Source organism: Ochotona princeps, chromosome 28, assembly GCF_030435755.1.
Source record: "Ochotona princeps isolate mOchPri1 chromosome 28, mOchPri1.hap1, whole genome shotgun sequence".
NCBI lineage: Eukaryota > Metazoa > Chordata > Mammalia > Lagomorpha > Ochotonidae > Ochotona > Ochotona princeps.
In genome coordinates, this window is record NC_080859.1 from 2,764,249 (window position 1) to 2,781,489 (window position 17,241).

The 17,241-nt window shown below is 52.2% G+C and overlaps 1 protein-coding gene across 1 annotated transcript in view; it reads right to left on the bottom strand.

The window, feature by feature from the left end:
- ACOT12 (acyl-CoA thioesterase 12) overlaps positions 1-12,572 on the bottom strand; it is a 30,842-nt gene extending 18,270 nt beyond the window's left edge. Inside the window, exons 1-5 of the mRNA XM_004586304.4 lie at positions 12,440-12,572; positions 7,908-7,977; positions 6,539-6,599; positions 3,813-3,914; positions 1,897-2,032 (exon numbers count right to left, since the gene is read on the bottom strand). Of these exons, the coding sequence (XP_004586361.2) occupies positions 1,897-2,032; positions 3,813-3,914; positions 6,539-6,599; positions 7,908-7,977; positions 12,440-12,572 (502 nt within the window). The remainder of the gene's footprint in view (positions 1-1,896; positions 2,033-3,812; positions 3,915-6,538; positions 6,600-7,907; positions 7,978-12,439) is intronic.
- Between the last annotated feature and the right edge of the window lie 4,669 nt (positions 12,573-17,241).

Below are 17,241 nucleotides of genomic sequence, written 5' to 3' on the forward strand. Positions count from 1 at the left end.
TAAGCTGATCTGACCAACCTGGCACCCTGCTGAAGCTGAGGGGCCTGCATGCCTGTCTCACTCCCTCTGGCTGCGGGCAGCAGTTAATTCAGGAGCCTCTGCCATTCAAAATGCTGTGTGTGTGTGTGTGTGTGTGTGTGTATGCGCGCGCGCGCGCGCTTCTGACTGGTACAATTTGCACAGCACTGGAAGAAAGCAACCTAGCTAGCCATGCTCCCCTGGCTCCTGCGGCCTTGTGGGTGAGGGTGTGAAGAGGCCCCAGGCATGGCTGTCCTAGGTCCTTCCCAATAGACCAAGCCTCACCAGAGGGGTCCTGCAGCGCGGGCTCCCTCAGCTCCTCCCAGGGTCTCAGGTGCCAGAAGCCCAGCTCCGACCGAGTCATCCCCCACTGTGCCAACCCTCAAGCAAGAAGTGGCACTGGGCACAGCACTTTTGGCCTGCCCCGCCTGCCAGGGTGCAGGAAATGGGGCATCTTTCATCCCATTTTCCCAAACCTCCCATGACCTCACTTCAAGGCTGTATTCTTCCCAACTGATACCTCTAATTCTGGTCACTTTGGCCTCAGTGAGCTCAGGAGAGCAAGGCACAGGGCTTGGTTACTCACACCGAGAACTGCTAGAAGACTCAAAGAGTGGCCTCAGGCTAGCCAGGGCCCACTGACTGCAGGAGGCAGTCGGGGAGCCCGGGAGCAGTCCGAGCTGCAGGACCCCGGCTCAGCAGCTGTGGGTTGAGCAGTGGACGGAAGGGCTTGCCTCCCATGGCCAGGGTCTGAAGACCAGAGAGAAACAGACCACCAGTGACAGCTCAAGTGCAGGAAAACACCTGGAGAGAACAGAATTCCTACCAAATGCCAAGTCTACTTCCCTCTCCTAGTGACTTATTTTAAGCAGCAGAGTTTTAATGGGGACAAAAGACTTTCTAAAAATAAGGGGCCAGTATTGTGACATAACAGGTTAAGCTGCCACTCAAATGCCAGCATCCCATATGGATGCTGGTTTGTGTCCTAGCTGTTCCACCTCCAACTCCACTCCTTGGATCAGCAGGCTTGAGAGAGGGTCAAGTGCTTGGCCCCTGGCACCCCAGTACGAGAGCAAGATGAAGCCCTTGGCTCCTGGCTTCGGTCTGGCCCAGCCCTGGCTGCTGCAGTCATTTGAAGAGCGAACCAACAGATGAAAGATCTCTCTCTCTCCGTTTCTCTCTGTAATGTGACCTTCCAAATAAACCAAATCCTTTAAAAATGATAAAAACAAAATAAAGATAAAATCAGAAAAATAACTGTATGGAAAGGCAAGCCGTTGAAACCAGGTTAACAGCACTTGCTGTTTAATTCCGGTGTCACGTGCCCGAGTCTTCCGAAGACAGTTTAGAAATGGGCTCATTAGGCCTGGTGAGGCTTGGCCACCAGTATGCAAAGACAAGGTTTCTGCCTCCCCTGGGGCTTTGGCAGTGAGGCACACAGGCAGTGGTCTGCCTCAGGGCTGCTGTGGCTACTCTAGTGTGCACACACACCTCCCATCGCTCAACAGTCCTCCTTCCTAAAAACAGGCTGGCCTCGGGTGCTGCCCTTTGAAGCTCAGCAGATAATCAGGTCTGCAGGGAGCCTCCCTCCCTCCTCCAGCCCCAGATGCCCCCAACCCTGGCTGCTCCAAGCAGAGCCCTGTGAGTGCCTGGTTCCCGCCTGAGCAGGCTCCATCACCCCTCACCCCCGTGGGCGCTATCTGCCTGGCCTGCACTGTGGAGCCCCATGGACTCCTTCCTCACCACCGGTTCCCTATCACCTCCTGCCCTGGAGCCCCCCATGGGACCTCTCCACACCGGTGCGACGGAGCTGGGCAAAGGGCACAGGGAGGCTCCACTCGCAGGCAGGGGCCCGGAGGTGGGATCACTGACCCTGACCCGCACACTTGCCGCTCTCCCGCATCAGGTTGTTGAAAGTATCTTCGTGCTGCAGCCGGACTCTCCTTCTCTCAGAAGCCAGATTATGCTCCACACGATCTTGTTCCGTGAGAAGCGTGACTGGCTTTAAACAAACCTGGAGTGAAGAAGCATTTTTGTCTTGCCTTGTTAAGTTAGCAGAGCACAATGTGAACTCCTCCCCCACCAAATGATACGGTTTTCTAACTTAAGCAAGTAGAATATTACGGGAGCTTTCACTAAACACATTTCGTCTCATTTTTTTTCTCTTAAAATACTTTCAAATTAAAAAAAAAACGTTAATAGAGGCTTAATTACTTCTTCATATAACAAGACATATAAATGTTTCCCTGTTCTATTTTCCTTGATTTTAATAATTTTCAACAGGACCACATATTCTAAAATCTTCAAATGAGTGAATGAGGAGAGGGACTTGGCTCCCCCTGGGTTTTTTTCAGGCAATGTTTTCTGGGGTGGCCATCTGGAGCAGCAGCAGAGACACCTACACCCACATCCGAGTGCCCGGCCTGCTGCCTCCCGACTCCGGCTTCCTGCTAAGGCAGACTGGGAGGCAGCAGCTGATGGCGCTGCCACCGGCCACCTGTGCAGGACAGCTGGCTTGAGTTCTGGGTCCTGGCTGTGGACCAGTGCTACTAACTGCAGGTGACAGGGACATGAGCCAGTGGATCGAAGTTCTGTCTTTCTCTCTCTCGTAAATAAAAAAGCGTGTTAAAAAAGAAGTGTGTGTGCTTTTTCTTAATCTTGTGGAATTAAGGCATCCAAAGGTTGAAATAAAGATGCTTCAGAGGAAGTTATCTTGTGCCAAGGGACAGTCCCAAATTATAACTCTGATCATTGAGGAAATGGAAAGACTCCATGTGTTCAAGTTTTAAGCAACCTCCAGAGACCTGCAAAGAAGAAATAGCAGAGCCCAAGTGCTGCCTGGTGACTCTCAGGTGTGTGACAGGAAGGGGCAACCTGGCCTGCGACGGGGCACGTGCAGGCTGGTACTGCCCTTGGCCGAGAGGACGAACAAGCCTGTGATGACAACATGCCGTGTAAAGTCCACAGCTCCACGGGGTGCTTGTGTGACCTGTGCACTGTGTAGCCAGATAGACGGCACTGGCCAGTGCTCCAGGCAGCCCTGTGTCAGCTGTGTGCCCAGCAGGGAACCAAAGACTGCTGGGTCAGTGTGCACCTGAGACACTGTGCTCAGGAGCTGGCGCTTCCTAATCCACAAAGGCCAATTCCATCCTGGATCCCTCGCTTTGCACAGAGGCCCAGAGACCCTGTAGTTCAATCCAGCCCCCAGCTTCTCATGACCAGCTGGAAATTAAGTAGCTTGGGCAGGGGCTCAGCAGCCAAGGATGGGAGCCCACTGCTGGGAGCCAGGCCTGCCATCTTGCCGGCAAGAGGACAGAGGGTGGCCTTTCTGTTCTTATCCACACACTCCTGAACTGGGCAGTGAGCAGGCTGGGGTCCCAGGGGAGAAGGGTGGAAGTGTGGCTAACGTCCATCACTTGTGTGAACACTTGGCTGGCAAAACAGAATGGCTGGCAAGAACCACGTCAAGGCCTGAGGTTTGGGGGAACAAGGGATCCCAGGGTGCCTGGTCAAGGTGCTGATTCTAACACAGTGGGTCCCAGATAGAGCCCAGAAAGCCGTGTTTGAAGTATTAATGGAAAAGGGGAACAACAGAGATCTATTTTGCTTAAAAATCTGTGAAACCCACACATACCAAAGATCCAAAAAAAAGATGTATTATGAAAAAGCTGTACATGGATTTCAAAAAATGTTTATGCCAGCTTAGCAGATCTCCCATCCCATCCTCTGGCAGTGAGTGAGGAGGGACGTCCTTCATTCCACAGGAGTGCAGACGCTGTTTCCACAGGACCTACCTTCTCTTTCCCAACTGGTTTGGCGACAAATGTCGAGAAAGCCACACTAACAAGTTTCTCAGTGCCAGTGAGTGTGTCCTGTACCATGACCTTAATGCTGATCTGAAAGAAAAAGAACAGTAAACAAACATCCAGTCGTCCAGAGAACGGAGTAGACTGCAGCATTCAAGAGGCAACTTTGCTTTACAAGTTAAACCAGCATTCGACTGCATTGTGAGGCACTACTGTACTATTTTTTTGAACCATGTTCTACATATAACTATTTTTTTTCACCAGAGGAAAAACATACCTGCCAAGGAAAATTCATGGAATTTGCCTAACCACAGCAAGTATTATCAGTAATACATCACCCAGAGATGAGACAGACCAGCCTTCAGCTGAACTTTGCTCTGGTTTTACACACCCATGATGAAATGGACATGCACATATTGGAATGTACGCAATCACACTGTCATACTATTTATATCCTCTTTATAATGGCAGTGTATGACAAACACGTCATTACTACAAAATGTGCTTTTGAAAACAAGATATGAACAACTACCCCACAGGCCATGAAAGGAAGGGTCCATTCCCTGCAGGCGGTAAGAGGGGGCCTCATTCCATGTAGGCTGTGAGAGGGGGGCCCCATTCCCCAGACTGTGAGACGGGGCCCCAGTTCCCCACAGCCTGTAATAGGGGTGCCCCATTTCCTGCAGGCTGTGAGAGGGGGCCCCTGTTCCCCACAGGCTGTAATAGGGGTGCCCCATTCCCTGTAGGCTGTGAGAGGGGGGCCCCATCCTTCCATCCCCTCCAGTCTCTGTGTGTCTCTGAGGGCAGACACACACCACTGCCTGGGCCTTTGTGTCCTGGCTGTTTCTCAGGAATAGTGGAAAGGTGACCAAGACACCCGGTGGTGAGGCTGCCGGGGGCTGGGGGTCTCTGCCACTCTGCTCCCCAGGAGTGGTCTGCACCTGTGGGCTAGTAACCATCTCCCCCAAGTGTCCCCATTAGCACTGCTGTCCTGGGGTTCCGGGCAACCTTTAGTATCTCAGGCCAGTACTGTGTGACCAACCACAGAGCTGTTTCTGTGCACACATCCAGCAGCAACACAAACAGCCAACATTCCATGAAATAACTGGCATTTATTCACATTCATACTCATCATTTATTTAATATGATGTACTCTTAATATTTAAGTATTAAGTATTCATTTAACATTAAGTATTTAATGCTAAGTATCAAGTATTTAACATTATAATTCATTATTAAGTATTAAATAATATTAAGTATTATTTTATACCACACATATTTAATATTATTAAATGTTAAGTACTATATAAGGGAACCAAGTGCAGATAAACCCAAAGTAAGCCATCTTTTCCTGACTCTACACAGCTTTACAGGTTTAGAGAAATACTCAAATCAATAAAACGTCTAATAGTACAAACAAACCAGCATCTATGGGCTGTGGGTGTTAAAAACCAACTCTGAACACCAGCTTGTACAAAAGTTGACTGAGTCTGACCGAGCAAGTCCAAAACATGCCATGGGGACATGTGCTGTGTCCTGAGTGAGTCTGTGAAAGTGGGCTTAAACTGAGGACAACGGACAGCAGGCACAAGGGAAAAGGGACCCAGAGAGGAACCTCACAGCCCCCAGAACCTGGGCTTGGAAACAGCAAATTCACAGATCGGGTAGCTCAAAACATGCCCAGCAGAATGACTGAGATCAGGTTGATGGCACAGCTCCATCTCACTGCTGAAAACAGTGAGAGACAATATTGGCCACAGCCAAGGGAAAGTAGACAGACCGCGCAGGGGACACCAGCCACAGCCAAGGGAAAGTAGACAGACCGCGCAGGGGACACCAGCCACAGCTGACTGCAGACAGACCATGCACGGGACACCAGCCACAGCTGACTGCTGTCACAGAGACGCCTTCCACTCCCCAGGAAGGCAGAGCACTGAGTTCTGCTCCTAGCTGGAATGTCCTCCAAACATGGAGGCAGAATAAACAATTTTCCTCACAAACAAAACCTGAAAAAAAATGTCACAAGCAGATTTATGCTATACAAAAATCCTTCAGAGGAAAATAATACTGGAGAAAGTATGAAGATTGACAAGAGAATGAAGGGCAAGAAAAGGGCGATCCTTGCATGTAGGAAGACGTAAAATATGTCATTCTCAGTCTCCTCTCTCCAAAAGAGAACTGACCCTCTACAGCAAAGATGACCACCTACTATACAGTTTAAAACACGAGAAGTGAAGTGTCTGATGACCACAGCACAGGGCCTAGAAGTGGGAAGGTTACCACTGCCTACTTGCTGGAAGGTTGGCTGGCTCACAGGAGTGTGAAGAACCTAGATGTTTTCTGCTTTTGCGATTCTGCCTTAACTGCTTGCCTGGGGGCTGTGTGAACTCCAGGCCTGGCAGGACACCTGGCAGGTCATGTAGGCAGACCTCCCGAGAGGCAAGTGCCCTCCGGACAGGACACCTGTCTTAGGCCTCTCACCTGGGCGGCCGCCATGACATGTACTGTGGTGATGTCACTGTTCTGGGGAACCCTGTGCTGACTGCCCCAAGGAAAGGGATCTGTGAGCCTAAGGACAGACTCCGAGGCCTGGGGTCCGTCCTTGCCCACCGCCTGGGGCTTGGGTGGTGGCTGCCTGGGACCCCTCCTCGCCCACCGCCTGGGGTTTGGGTGGTGGCCGCTAGCAGGCAGCAGAAGCAGGAAGCATCTCTTACCTCCATGCTTGTGCTGAACGCCCTGGTGACTTTGGCTTTGATGGTGATAACTTGTCCAACTCTGGCAAAAACAAAAGGGACAACTCAGTCAGCCTGGCGCCCATCATTTCAGATGCCAGGTGGGGGCCAGGCTGCAAAGTTGCCCTAGTATGGCCATGGTGCTCATGTGTGGAATGTCGGGGACAGAACTGAGTGCAGAACAACCAAGTCCACCACTGGACCCCACGCTTGTTCCGTGGGCGGCTGCCCCCTCTAGAAAAGTCGAGGCGTCTGCCAAGGCCACGAGCGTGTACACGGGGATTCCACACTGGCTGCTGGCTGTGGAGCAGCTCTGCGTGGGAGGTTAGGACAGACACACAAGCAAGTCTACAAGGCCATGTTCAATCTCGGCTAACAGATAGATGATACGCAAACATCCCTGAGAGGAAGCAAGCAAACAGCTCCATGCTGTCCGGGAGCTGGGCAGGCTGGCGTGCCTTTAGGCCCGGGGGGAATCAAGCCATCGTTACATCAATTTTGAAATATAACAATGAGCTTACAAGTGAGGCACAGGACACGAGCATGTACATCTGGGACGCTACAAACCAATACAGAATCAGGCAGATAGTACGTGGACAGATAACCAGTATCAATAAACTCAACAGAGAAGAAGGGGAAATTACTAAAGTTACTAAATGATAAAAGACATTTAAAATACAGAAGCCATATTGGACTCTGATTCAATGAAGCAATTATTGAAACTTTTAAATGGCTGTTTTGGAAATCATAATCTACATTAATGGTATTATGATGGTATTACTATGTTTTTTTAAAATCCCTGATATTTTAGAAATATTTGCAGATGATGCCTTGAACCTGCTTAAAAATAGGGTGTGAGCCTGCAGGAGGGCAGGGCAGGCGTGTGGGTGAGGGGACTGCTGGCATGTTAGGGCATTGGGCAGTGGGGGGAGGGCACATTACACGGCTCTCAAATGTCATGTGTATTTAAAATATTTGTTTGATGACATTTCCCACAGTTAGCACATAAATGCTCCCACACGTAAAATGTTTTTCATAACTGACCAATTTTTATGTAGGTCAATTAGTGTTCATCCACCAATGTGATGATGAAAATCCCCGTAGCAAATACACCCACCGTCACTGCTTATTTTTCCAGTGGAAGCAGCCCTGTGCTTCATGCCCTGAGATGTTCATGGGAAGAATTACTTCTGAGCAAAGCGAAGCCTGAGTTCACACTCATAGAACTCACTGCCACAGGCATTAGATGGTTGTTTTTGCTGATTCAGATCAGGTCAGATGATATTTCAGTAAAAATGACCAGTGACAGCCAATGGATGGGATACAGGAGGGACACAGTGAGGCCTCTTACCTCGCCGTCTCCTCAAACTGGATGTCATCTACGGAGGCTGTGACACAGGAAACCCCGGCATGCTTTTCAGCTTCAAAAGTAAGTTAAAAAAAAAAAAAGGTGCTTCATTAGTAGTTGTTTGAATAATTCGACATAAGGGAAGAAGAACAAAATACAAGTGATAGATTTCATTACCACATCTCTCACTCACTCCAGCACCCCTGTGCCCACACTAGCACACACAGTTCCTTTGTTAATAAATCGCTGCACTGTGCTTATGGCATGCTACCCTCAACTTGTAATTATATGAATTTTGTTTGAAATTCAACACCAATACCTAGTGAATCTCACTACTTAGAAGGGTCGTTTCAGCAGGTGGTACAGACTTCATCTATCTCAGGTACTATCCTTCTGTTTGGAAAAACAAAGCTTCACAGTGTCCAGTCTGAGTAACTGCTAGCTGAACACATTGGAGCTGCTTGGCCACTGTGAGCGCTGAGCAGCTATGGGCTGCCTCACGTGCAACACAGCATCCAGGAGCAGTCCAGGCAGAATGGGAAACACGCTGCTCCCGGGAACCCCCCTGCAGAACGCTGGACTTCCTAACTTGGCAAACATGTAATGTATGGACAGCAAGCAGCACAGCAGGACTCCAGGTGTGAGCGGCAGAGCTTCTCAGCTCAGGATCCGTGGGAGGAAGAGAAGTGGGACGCACCGGACTCAGCAGTGCCCAGGGGCAGCTCAGTTCAATGCATCAAACAGTCGCTGGATGCCGGCCACCAGACCGCATCAGTCCTGCCCCTGAAGCAGCTCACTGAGAGCCCAGCCATACCCACTGTCCTCCCAAAGCTCCAAATTTCCAGATAATTCTGCATCTCTGCAAACATGCTGTCAAACACTGAGCCAAGAGTTCCTAATAAGAACGCACACGAGTGCTTGGGGTGTGGAGATTAGAAAGCTGTTCTTAGGAACAGAATCTTATCACATACACCCACATGAGTTATCAATTTTGAAAGATTTAAATAACTAAAATGCAATATTAATAGATAGACTTAATGTTGTACAAAGTTGTGTTCTACTGTGTGTATATGGCATTAGGCGTTCCTAATGGAGTATTAAGAAGAAACACACTCACTATAGTAGGTATAGTTGATTATGCATTTACTATTGCCTGTGCAGTGAGCTAAGTATTGATAAACACCAAGTACCTGAGCTCTATGGTCTGAGTGTGGCTTCAGTCTGCCAAAACTCATGTTAAAATCAGTTGCTGGCCCGGTGGCACCACGTGTTAAGCCTCCACCTGTAGTGCTGATGTCCCATGGGGTGCCAGTTTGTGTCCCAGCTGCTCCACTTCTAAACCAATTCCCTGCTTATGGCCTGGGAAAGCAACAGAGAATGGTCCAAATCCCTGGGTATGCCCAGAGGCAGCTCCCGGCCCTGGCTTTGGCTCAGCCTAGCTGTTCTCATTGCTGCCATTTGAGGAGTAAACCAGTGTTTGGAAGATCTCTCTCTTCTTTCTGTAACCCTGCTTTTCCAATAAAAATAAATCTTTAAAAAGTAATTAGCTAATATAATAGCATTGGGAGATGGGACCTTTACAAGGAATTCAAGCCATTTTCTGCAAACTGGGTTAGTTTTTGCAAGAGTGGGCCATTACGGAGGGTCGTCCTCTCCCTCCACTCCCTTTCTTCTGTCCGTTGCCCTCTGCCATGAGGCCTTTGCCAACAGCCAATCAAATGCCAGGGCCATGCTCTTGGGTTATCCAGCTCCCAGGGTCTGTAATTTTTATTATGAATGAATGCTTTCTTCTTAGAAGTGTGTCAGTGACATGACATGAATTTAATAAAACTGGCCTGGATTTTTCTTTGTATATCACTAAAAGTAGAAAAATCCTACAGTGATTTCTGACTCCTTGAGGATGCACAGAGAAGGTAAGGAATGATAGTAGATTGAGAGGTTAGACCTCAGGTAGGAGATGATAGCTGATAAAAATAGTGGAAACACTCTTTCCGCCTTCAACTAATACGAATGGAGAGTCTGTGCCTCATCAGCCTCATGTCAGATGCTGCAAATACAGGACAGTGATGCTGGCTGTTCTAATGGAGTGTTACGGAGGAGTCGGGGCTGTTGGGAAGGGGAACGCAGGCCAAGATGGCCAGGTCCCTGGAGGCACTGCAGGTCCTATGACAAGGGCGGCAAGTGGTCACTAAGATACCTGAAGAAGCCACTTTGCAGGGAAGAAGGCAGATTTCTGCTTACAGTTTGCAATCAAAACGGCCGCGAGCCAGGAACTCAATCTGCTGTTTCCACATGGCTGGTAGGTACCCCCAAGGCAGGTACTAGCAAGAAACTGGAGTGGAAGAGCAGGGGCTGGGGCTTCAACCCAGACACTCTGAAATGGGATGGGGGCGTCCCAAGGAGCACCTCAACCATTGAACCCAACGCCCATGCCCCACCACTTTTCCTACCAAAGTCTAAAGGATTCTTCCAGCATGGCCCAAGTGTCTCTCATATCAGGGAAAAACATCTCCCCCAGATAGCCAACTACACACCCTCGGTGGAACATAAAAGAAAAACTATGTAAGGCTACTGAAAAGTGAGCACCTGCACACTGGAAACACTTGGAAGAACAGGATGCTTCAGCCACACACTGGCCCTGGCTTCAGCGGGGTCTCCCTGTCCCCCTCCCGGTGTCTAACACAGGCTTTCTCTACATTTCTCAACTTGGTGATAGATTTTTGTAATATTGGTAATATTACCAGTTACTGTATTATCAGCCATCATATACCTGTTCAGGTTCAGAGGAATGAGAACATTCTACGATCTAGCTGAGTGACCACAGAAATCTCTGTAACAATTGCAGGAGGCGACTGCTCCCCGCTTACGGAGAGACAGACTGAGCCAGGCACCTTTAAGAATCGTTTCAGCAGCCCTTACAGGCTGCCAGGAGTCTCTTCTTTGAGGACATGACAATGACGGTGAGCTGTGATACATGGGAACGCCCAGAGTGTGGAAACTGTGAGAAGAGCAGGTGTAGAGGCCCTGGGTGCAGAAGGGCACAGCCCATCCTGGGGACTGTCAGAAGGATGGTGCAGCGAGGCATAGTGAACCAGGGACAAAGAGCCACTAGGCACGTGGTGCGACTTCAGAGCCGTGTTTACAGCCGATGTCTCTCTGAGCAACACAGTCAGGCTTATGTCCTCTGGATCTGGGGGCCTGCCTCACGGGCACGCTTCCCTGGCCGGCTGCATCCAATGCCAGACAGCACGCAGGAGGGATGGCAGAGGCCCGGAGTTGACTGCCATTTCAAAGGGCCCTCTGTGCAGAGGACAGCTTTCAGTTGGGCAGGACGAGGTAAGTCTGGTAGAATGGAGGTCCAACAGGACTTCCGTGGCAGACAGCTGCAGAAGTCCATGGTGATATAAATCCTTTCCCTCCACCAGCTTCTGGTCTTGGCCCACGAAGGCCAAAGAGCAGGGCAGGGAAGAATGGACGAAGCTGAAATGGTCAAGCAGAGCAGCTAAAGCCCTGGCAGGAGGAGAGCTGACAGCCATGCCCGGAGGCGTCCCTGGAGGAGAGTGCAGCGTAGGGCTGAAGGCTTCCGGCTTTACACAGCCCAGGAGAGCCGAAGGTCTCCCTGGGGGAGAGATGCTTCTATGATGCAATAGGGACAGCACAGACATGTGAACCGGGGCCCCGGGTCCTCAGTGGATCACCTGCAGCAGCAGCGGAGACCCTGCTGGCCAGGGCTGGCACACACCTGAACCCCAGCACCACCCTTATGGAAGCCCCCGCCTGACACCACCAGACTTTCTGAGGCTCAGCCCCAGCTCCCCTGCCCAGCAGCACTCTTCCCACCTGGACCCTCTCGCTCGCTCTGACACAGATCACCCATTTGAAGGTGCAAGAGAGGCCAGAGACACAGGCCCTCCACTCAGGGAAAAGCGCCACCTCTCCTGCCTTCCAGCCTGCTGCCGCCACACAGCTACCAGGCTCCCAAGGTCCTGATGCAGGGACCCCAGGCAGAAACCACTTCCCTCGCAGTCCCAAGACCCTGTCTTGGGTCTCACTGAGCTGCCCTAACACAACACCAGGGATGGGCAGCTTCAATTACAGAAGCCATTTTCCCATGTGCTGGAGGCTGCTGGCTCCTCCAGTGAGGTGCCCCTGGTTGAGGTACTGACTAGGCTCTCTTTCTGGCTTGCCAGGGACTCTCACAAAGACTCGGATCCTCTGGCACCACGACTCCCTCTCTGACTCCATCTAATCTTAGTCTTTATTCCAAATACAGCCGTGCCCTTCCCCTGTCCCTCCAGTCCCTGACTTAGCAGCCCCTGCCTTCTTCCCTGTACAGGTCCTCTTGCTCCCCATCATCGTATCCCTGCTCCCTCCCTGGGTGCCATCCCAGGACCCTCTGTCAGGTCCACACCTCCTGGCTCTGTCCGTCCTCCTTCCCCAACCCCAGTCCTCTCCTCTGGTCCCAGCACACACTGGTTCCACCATCTCTCCTCACCTCCCTCCTCCCCCTACCAGCTCCCCCGGCCCGCGCCTACCCGCCAGGCAGGCAGCAGCGTCCACCCACTTAAGCAGTTGCCCAGCGCTCAGCTGGCCGCGGGCGTCAGCGTGCGCCGGCTGGATGGCCTGGCTCATGAGCACCTCGCTGCCCAGCGCCATCGGTCTCTCCATGGCCGCGCCACGCAGCCCAGCGCGCCCACTGCGCCCGCCTGGCTCAGTCCCGTCTGCCCTACTCCAAAGGGCGCGGGCCGCCGGTCCTGCTCTGTGCAGAGGGCAGAGGTCGGCCCGGAGGAGTGCGGCAGTCGCCAGGAGAACCACAGGGCCCCCTGCAGGGCCTTGGCGCACCAAGCCGGCTGGGTGTTCAGCCCAAGTTTGGTGCGCAGAGCTACCCCAGAGCGCGCTGGGAAGGGGCACAGGCTCCACATACGCCGCTTCCCTAACCTGTGTTGTGCTTGCTGCCTTGCCTGGGTGCTTGCTTGGTGTCCCCCTGGTTCAAGGTGCTCATCCTTCAAGCTCCCAGCTCAAAATTCACCTTCTGGTGTCCTAAACGGCTGGCACCTTCTCCCCCATCCATGCCAGGAGCGCGTCAAACCCCCAGCCCGGGCGGCACAAGGACAGAGATGCGGGTCATCTCGCTTCTCTTTGTGAGGATCGCTTATGACTGAGGGCAAGGAAACGGATGCATTTCAGTGATCCTCCGTGCACACAGAAGCGCACCTTTAGAGTCAGGTGCATCTAGGTAGGCGAGCCTGAGGTCTAATTAAGAAAATGAAGCTTTCTAAAGCAAACGTTAAAACGAAACACATGGAACCGCACCCTTGTTTCAGCCATGAGGAGCTAGCTCATACCATGATCGACAATCCTCTCTGGGAAACACCTGTGGCGCTCTTAACCCCTTCTTTGCCATGTCTCTTGTGTGGGCAGGGCATGGTCATGTAGGAGGCAGTGGGTCGAAGCATGACTCCCTCTACTGGTCACTCTGGGGCAGGCCTGTGCTCCTGCAGGACTTGGCCTCTGCCTGGCTTTGGAATGGAAGGTGTGCCCTGCCTAGGAAGACAGATGCCCACTAGCTGCCTGCCAGCCTCTGTGTGCCAGACTGATCTTGCATATCATGGTATCCTGCAGATCTGCTTGACAGCCAGAGGGGATGCCCTCCCGTGGGATGTGAAGTTGGGGGTTGTTGGTCACACAGTAGTAACAGATGAACAAATGTTTGGTATAAACACTGTCTGAGATTCAAGTGACTGAAAATAAAGTTTGTGTTTAGATCAGGTTGGGTTGCATTATTGTAGGTGAAAAGTGATGTTAAATATTGACAAAGTCACGGTAATAGTAAATGACAGGTATTCTTGTGAACTTGGTTTCTTGCAAATTTTAGAAACTGCAGAAACGTTTTTGCCCAGGAGTCAGGAGGCCCGCCTGGTGAGGGAGGATGGGTTGGAGCTGGTGTGCAGCTGCACACCCCATCTAGGGAGGCACAAGCAGAAAGTGCACACAGCCCCCACACGCCCCCGTGGGACCCCTTGTCGCCTTTCCCTCAGTCGGCCTGGCTTCTGAGGGTGGCTTCACCCGATTCCCACTGGGACAGCCTCTGCCCAAAGCCACTGCTCTGGTGACTTTTGGAATGGGCATTTGTCCTTTTCCGCTTCAACCGTGGGGTCTACATGTGGGAGCACTCCTGCCCAGGACTGGAGGCCCAGGATCCGCTCAGCCGTGTGAGGACAGGAGGGTAGAGCCCCAGAAGCACTGCACTCTGTTGCTGAAGGACCCCAGCCCTTTACGACCACTAACGGGTTCTGGGAACCTGGGGCCAAGAGGCACCGGCTTGGGTCTGCCGAGATGTGTGTGCATGCTAGGCCTGCCCCTTGCTCGTGTGACTGTGGACATACCACTCAACTGAGGCAGGCCACATTAGGCTTTTATTTTTATAAGCCAAGGGTGCTCTGGCGTAACAAAGTCGCTGCCTAAAGCGCGGACATCCCTCGTGGGTGCTGGTTTGAGTCCCAGCTGCTCCACTTTCTATCTAGCTCCTTGCTGAGGCACCTGGGAAGAGCGTGGGAGGATGGCCCTAGTGCCTGAGCCCCTGCACCCACATAGGAGACCCAGATGTAGTAAGCTCCTGGCTGCAACCCCATGTGAGGAGTGAACCAGCAAATGGAAGAGGTCTCTCCCTCTTTAAAAAAAAAAAAATTTTTGAAGAACCTTCCCCTCTTCCTAGGTAACTAATATGCGCTTTGAAATGAGGTATACATTCCGCTCTTCATTAAACTTTCCACGTATTCATCAGTTTATTGGTACCGTAGGTACTCATGGTCTTCTACTCCGTTCAGTGGGGCTATGGACTCCTCTGATACATACGTATGTACGTGCGTGAGTGTGTATCTACCCGCAGTGCGACCAAGAAACAAGCCCCACGAGCCCCAGAGGCTCCAGGATGCGCCCACACCCCGAGTCCCGCCGCGGGTGAACCCTTTCCGCTACAGTTCAGGAGACTTTACCTTGGCGCGCTTTCCGCCTCTGCTGGGAAGCCACAACGCTGGGCTCACCTCCAGCAGCTCGCTTTCGCTCTTGCTCTTTCTGGCTTCTACCAGGCTCCGACCTTGACCGACACACTAGCTGCTCCCAGACGCGGGGGCCAGCCGATCCTCTCGGGCACCGTACTTAGCCAGGCACTCACCTGAGTCCCGCTCAGGGCAGCCCCGACTGCCACACACCTCTTCCTCCACCTGGGTGGGGAAAGGCAGGGGCGAGCTCTGGAGGGAGCTCTGCGTTCCCAGGTGCAGCGCGGCGCCGGGGGCGGAGGAAGGGGGTGCGCAGCGCCCCGGGGCCTGCTCGGGGGTTCTGGGGAGTGGCTGCCAGGCAGGATAGGCCAGATACCGCATTACGTTTGAAAAGAGGCATTTCCGTTGCGGGGGAGGGGACAGGTAGTGGGGGAGAGGAGGATGCCACAGCTGCTTTCTCTCCTCTTTTGATCATCTCAGACCCCGGGATTCCGTGTAAGGCGAGGTCCGGCTTCTCAGAGCGCCTAGTGCGCAGGGGCGTCCAGCTGGGTGACGGCGTGGCGCAGAGCCAGCGAGGAGGGCCTGTCCTGAGAACAGGTGCACAGTCAGGGGACGTGCGGTGGGGCAGGCACCAGCTGGGCCATCCCACAGCAAGGGAACTGTCAAGTTTCAAGATCCAGAGAGGAATGAGCGGTCCTGCCGCCCAGGTCAAGTCAAAGGGGTGTCACCTGTGAGCCTGGGGCTGCGGGAAGAGCAGCGCACAGGGAGAGGCAAGCCCTTCAGCGCTCCAGAGATTATGCAGGCGCCTGGCAGAACCACCTGCCAGATGAAACACAGTGGGCAGAACGGCTCTGCAGAAGGGAACCGAGCTCCCATCAGGAGGGAGAGCGGAGGTTCTTAAATTACCAATAGTTCTTTTAAAGATTTATTTGTAAGGCTGTGTGTGTATGCGTGTGTGTGTGAGAGAATAAGAGAGAATATTTCCATCGGCTGGTTCACTCCCCCAGTGGTCATAGGATCTCAGAACTCCAGGTCTCCTACATGAATGCAGGGTCCCAAGCATTTGGGCCATACTCCACTGCTTTCCCAGGCGCCTTGGCAGGGAGCATGGATTAGGAGTGAAGTAATGGGGCTCAAAAATGATGCTATATTGTAGGTAATGGTTTAACTGTCCCAGCCACAACCCTGGTCCTTACCAAGGCTTCTTACAAGGGTATTCAGGCATGGGGAAAGATGTGGGTGAAGGCAAATCCTTGACAATGTTGAAATGCTAGATCAAGTCTTACTTGAATCTAGCAGTTGCGTGAACAATTAAGTCCCCATATATCCTAAGAAAGGCACAAGGTGACTTGCACAACCTGGCCATCAGAGTCTGGAAGTTTCTACCTGAATTTCTATGGGCTTGCCCTCCTTTCCGCAGGAAGTCTGTCCTGAGACAGTGATGCAGATGAGGTGTGGGATGGGCCTGCAGTCAGCACTCCCGGCCAGGGTTTCACAGACAAGCCAGCAGCAGCTGGCATCTTCTTGGACCAGCAGTCTGGAGAACCACGGTGGCTCACCTGTGGACGCACGAGACTCCGAGTGAGAGCTGCACAGCCCAACACTTCCCGTATCCTGCATGTGCCAAGTTGTCCTAGCGAGGTGGTCATTGTAAGCTGCCAGGTCTGCGGTCACCTGGCACACGGCGTGATGTAGAGCCAACAGCAGCCAGTGGTGAATCCAGGACAGAAGACAGGCTCTTCGCTGCAGGCTCTTCCCTAAAATTCAGCTCCTCAAGCAAGAATCCAAGTGGAGGCCCACACACCATATGCCCAAGTCCTCCATGTTATAAACCAAGCAAGCAAATCATTAAATAAAATATGTTCCACCCTCCCATCTTAAATAATATACATCCATGATGATAAAATAGAGAGCTGGAAGAACACAAAACACCAGCGAGTTTAATGAGCACACACATCTGTCCCTTGGTGGGCTGCTGATGCGGGAAGCGTCACTCCAATGCTGTGGAGAGCTATATGGCTGCCACGTGCCACTGCTTCAGACACACAGAGTGTGTGTCCTGGGGCTTTGCCAGGTGTCCCCCGCGGGGGTTGCTGGGGCTCCTCTAGCTCTGAGCGCACTTGGCACTGCACGTCCCACATGAGGGACGAGGGGGGCAGCAGTGTTAGGGACGGAAGCAGATGGGCTGCTGCCTCGACAGCACAGAATAAAGCTGAGCTGCAGTCCGCCCTGTTCACACCGTCATATCCAGCCACTGTTCTCACTCATTCTGCCAGGCAGCAGTGAGCAGGGCCAGCACAGCCCTTGGCTCAGAGAGCTCCCATTTCAGTGTGGGGGAA